At 38.6% G+C, this 5,115-nt stretch overlaps 1 protein-coding gene across 1 annotated transcript; it reads left to right on the top strand.

Moving 5' to 3' along the window:
• Positions 1-1,454: 1,454 nt before the first annotated feature.
• On the top strand, positions 1,455-3,872 carry LOC110153049 (dihydroxyacetone phosphate acyltransferase-like). Its single transcript, XM_070463129.1, is given in 3 exon segments — positions 1,455-1,657; positions 1,659-2,073; positions 2,076-3,872. Coding segments are annotated over 3 exon segments (2,034 nt in total). The 5' UTR covers positions 1,455-1,570; the 3' UTR covers positions 3,608-3,872.
• Positions 3,873-5,115: the final 1,243 nt, after the last annotated feature.

Below are 5,115 nucleotides of genomic sequence, written 5' to 3'. Positions count from 1 at the left end.
TCCATCCCTCTGGGTACTCCCTCCCACCCCATCCCATTCCTTAGGTTTTCGCAAACTCATATTTTAGCAACTTTGGGTTGCCTCATTTTCCCTTTCCATTTTGGTCAACAAAACAATGTCTTTTAAATAAGCTATTAAATGTGTATTTTTAAGAGTCTGCAAGAACAAAAGCTTGGCATTTCAGAATTGTCCCTGTAATATTTGTAAAGTTTTTCTTAAATGGAAACTATCCAATATGACAGGATTCGTCTGCTTCATAATGATTAGCACTTACAGAGCCATTTTTCTGTATCAAAAGAATCAAACTTCCCTGACATTTTTCAATATTCCTCAGCAACCTCCTTTTGTTTATCTTTTGATATAAAATAGCCACCAAAACAATTACTAAATTCATGTAACCTTGAAGTAACTTAGTGAAGTAATTTAATGTCTTTTTGTATCATGGATAGAAGACAATTTTCATCTGAATCCAAAATCAATTATTTCTTTGTAACTCTCCCAATATCATCACAGAAAAACCTACAGGATACAGATGATGATCAAGGGTAAGTAATTTGTTTTGTGTACACAATATTGATCACTTCTCTAGACTTATCTGTGTTGTAATTGCCACATCTTATGTCCTGGTATGGTTTACTGCACCCACTTACAGAGGCATCTACTTTGTGCTGGGCGTGAAGAAGCTAAGTGGTGGGAAATTTTGGCTGTGTGCAAAAGTGATTTGTCATCCAGCACCAGCTCTTCAGTCTTGTAACATGGTAATTGCTTCTGTGCCCATTTCTTACCAACTTAAAAGCTTTGTCTAAGGCTTCAAGGGCTGGAAACTGCTGACCTTGTTACCTATATGATGAAATTGGGAAATTAGTTTGGCAGGAGAAAATTGTTCATGTGCAAAGCCATAACAAACCATTTATTTTTCATTGTTGCATTCCTACAGAGTAACTCTTATGTGTTATATAATAATCTAATATTTCTTGATTTGAATTTACTTTCATTTAGTATATCCAAGTAATTCTCAGAGCTATACACATACTTTATTCTTTGCAGAGGATAGGATAGTTGGATGGCATAACTGACTTGATGAACATGAGTTTGAGTAAGCTCCAGGAGTTGATGATGGACAGGGAAACCTGGCGTGTGGCATTCCACAGGGTGGCAAAGTGTAGGACATGTCTGAGAGACTGAACTGAACTGATACACACATAGTAAATATCAGTATGGGATCAATAACTTCAGATAATCAAATCATCTTTAAATTTTTATTTTTATGCTTTTCCTTTGATATTAAAATTAGGATGGAATCAACTTTGAATCTCATAATTTTGGTATAGTTTGGTTTTCAAAGAGGGAACAGAGATAATCATGAAAGCCTAGAATATTCTGTGAGAGAATAAATTCTGGCTTCCGTCCTGGTTAAGATGGCGGCACCCGGGGTCATGTGGAGCGGCCGTAGAGGGTGCTGCCGCCCTAGGCGAGGTCTGCCGCCCCGCGTGGAAGAACCGCCCACAGCAGCAGCACCACCACTGCTTAGCAAAGAATCCCAGGCCACACCCGGGACAGCAGCCGCAGCATGGATCCTTCTGGTTCATCCAACTCTTATTTCTCCATCAGCTCCACCGGTCCTGGGACTGTCGTGCTCCTCAACTGGAAAGAGCTCAAAAAAGTGGGATGAGTTTGAAGATGCTTTAGAGGAGAGGAGGCATGTCAGTGACTTGAAGTTTGCAATGAAATGCTACACACCTCTTGTCTATAAGGGAATTACTCCTTGTAAGCCAAGTGATATTAAATGTAGTGTTCTCAATTCTGAAGAGATTCATTATGTCATTAAACAGCTTTCCAAGGAATCCCTTCAACCTGTCGAGGTCCTCCGAGAGGAAGCCTATGAGATCCTGGATGAAATGAGCCACAAGCTGCGACTAGGAGCCATTCGGTTTTTGGCCTTTGCCCTGAGTAAAATATTTAAACAGATTTTCTCAAAAGTGCGTGTAAATGAAGAAGGGATTCAGAAACTACAGCGAGTCATCCAGGAGCATCCAGTTGTCCTGCTGCCCAGTCACCGGAGCTACATCGACTTTCGATGTTGTCTTTCCTTTTGTACAACTATGACTTACCTGTGCCGGTCATAGCAGCAGGAATGGATTTCCTGGGAATGAAGATGACTGGCGAGCTGCTGCGGATGTCAGGGGCTTTCTTCATGCGGCGCACCTTTGGTGGCAATAAACTCTACTGGGCCGTGTTCTCCGAATATGTGAAAACCATGTTACAGAATGGTTATGCTCCTGTTGAATTTTTCCTCGAAGGGACAAAAAGCCGCTCTGCCAAGACACTGACTCCAAAATTTGGTCTTCTGAATATTGTGATGGAACCATTTTTTAAAAGAGAAGTTTTTGATACCTACCTTGTTCCAATCAGCATCAGTTACGATAGGATATTGGAAGAAACTCTGTATGCATATGAGCTTCTAGGGGTTCCTAAGCCGAAAGAATCTACAACTGGATTGTTGAAAGCCAGGAGAATCCTCTCTGAGAAGTTTGGAAACATCCATGTGTACTTTGGAGACCCTGTGTCGCTTTGATCTCTGGCCAATGGGAGGATGGGTCGGAGCCCGTATAACTTGGTTCCCAGATATATTCCTCAGAAACAGTTAGAGGAGATGCACACCTTTGTCACTGAAGTTGCCTATAAAATGCAGCTTCTCCAAATTCAAAACCTGGTCCTAAGCCCGTGGCCACTAATAGTTGTTGTCCTGCTTCAGAACCGGCCATCCATGGACTTTGATGCCCTGTTGGAAAAAACCTTATGGCTGAAAGGCTTAACCCAGGCCTTCGGGGGGTTTCTTACTTGGCCTGATAATGAACCTGCTGAGGAAGTTATCCAGTCCAGCATTCTTCTGCATTCCAACATCGCCAGCCTTGTCAAAGATTGGGTGATTCTGAAAATGGAGTGCAGAGACTCGGAACTGGTGGATGGACTCATGTCCCAGCATATCACCCTCCTCATGTGCTTGGCATACAGGAACCAGCTGCTCAACATTTTTGTCTGTCCTTCCTTAGTCGCTGTGGCATTGCAGATGACACCTGGGTTCAAAGAGGATGTCTACAGTTGCTTTCGCTTCCTATGCAGTATTTTTTCAGATGAGTCCATCTGTCTTCCAGGAAACGAACTAAAGGACGTTGAAGAAGGCTGTTACTTGCTTTGTAAGAGTGAGGCCATACAAGTGATGACAAGGGACATCGTAGTTACAGAAAAAGGAAATACTGTGTTAGAGTTTTTAATAGGGTTCTTTAAACCTTTTGTGAAATCTCATCAGATAATTTGCAAATACCTCTTGAATGAAGAAGACTACTTCACTGAGAAACAGTATTTCATAAGAGTTAGAAAATTCACAAGTCAGCTTCTTGATCAAGGTGTCTCACAGTGTTATGATGTATTATCCTCCAATGTATATAAGAATGCCTTAGGAGCTTTTGTGAGGCTCGGTGTGGTGGAGAAGAAGAAGGTAAATAATGATTATATATTTAGCGTGAATGAACCTGCCACAACAAAGTTAGAAGAAATGCTTGGTTGTAAAACACCGGTAGGAAAACCAGCAACTGCGAAGCTTTAATGATTGCCAAATGGTTCGGAAAAATTGGTCTTGTTGTTTCTGTCATTCACGGATTCATATTACAACAAAGAGAGAAGTAAAGGAAGAGACCCAACCTCTCATCCTTTATAAGGCTTCAAGAACAGTGAACTCAGTACAGAGGGAAAGCCATCAATTTAAGCAGTCAGTGAAATCTCCTCCACAATGATTAAAAAGACATTTGTGTCCAACCCTGTGTGTGTTTTAAAATAAAACAGGCTTTTGGAAACATGTTTGGAAATAGAAAGCCTAGCTTCTATTTCACTAACACTTTCGATTTATTACATGTATTTAACTGTTATGTTGACTTCTGAATTAAAATTCAGCATCAACTTTAAAAAAAAATAAAGAATAAATTCTTCTTTATTCAGAATAAGAATGTTTACTTTCTTGAACAAAGTTTCCAAAATAGAATCATTTCAGTAGAAAAATAAATAATGGGAATAATAAGGTTAATATAAAAGAAATAAAATTTAAGTTTATGTAAATTAAATAATGATATTTTGTGTGATAATTTTATTGAGACTCATAAACTCTGAAGACTTAGCTCCATGTGCACATTTTCTAAATTTTATATCTAATGCTGAAAGATGCAGTGTAGGTGTTTGAGGTCAAAGATCCTGAAAGCACATATCCAGTTCCAGAAAAGAAATATGGATGTTCTACTTGTAGATAAATATCCACTGGTATGTACCATCTTTTAGCAGAATTTCATATAGGCAAATATCTTCTCATAGGAAGCCACTGAACTAAGTTCTGAAGGTGAAATTGTTGTTGATAGTTTTGTATTAAAGTCATAAATAGTAACCCATTTTATTCCTATCAGAACTTCACGGGTCAAGTTTTTATGTATCCCCAAAGTCCTGTTGAATAATATCATGACCTTTTCTACTTTCTTTCTTTCTTTCATTACATCTTCAGTGAAATAGTCTCTCTGAATACATTGTATAAGTATGGGAACCACAGGATAACCCTGTACCACAGTTTCATTTCCCTGGATTTTTCTGATACTGTCTCCATCTGACTTTTTATATGGTTGGGAACGGAAGAAGAAAATATCAAAAATGTTTAGTCTTTACAGTTGTGTATTTAATTGATTAAAAAATACATATGGCTGTGAATATGTTTTCCACATCGGTTTTAACAGTACATCTATTGCCATTATTTTTTTTCCCCCACAGTAAACGGACTTCCGTTAGAAGCATTCATTGTGAGGGTGTTTGCTGCTTTGATTTCCTTATGGAAATGAGGTTTCTTCTTTTAGCAAAACTTTTGTTTTGACAATTAAAAACAAATTCTCTTCCTATTATATTTGAAGCTAAAAGAATATTGGATTTGAGCACCAGCAGTATGATGAAGTTAATAACTCATTCATAAGCAGATGGTACAGATTAAAAAAGACATTGTTATGAAATGCAGAGAACAGATTATTGCTGTTTTTATGTCAGTGTCTTTGAGAACTGACACATTGCAATACAGAAAGTATACCC

The sequence above is a fragment of the Odocoileus virginianus genome, unplaced genomic scaffold (assembly GCF_023699985.2).
Source record: "Odocoileus virginianus isolate 20LAN1187 ecotype Illinois unplaced genomic scaffold, Ovbor_1.2 Unplaced_Scaffold_31, whole genome shotgun sequence".
NCBI classification, from domain to species: Eukaryota; Metazoa; Chordata; class Mammalia; order Artiodactyla; family Cervidae; genus Odocoileus; species Odocoileus virginianus.
Note: the sequence above shows the minus strand (reverse complement) of the source record. Positions and strands in the feature narration are given on the sequence as shown.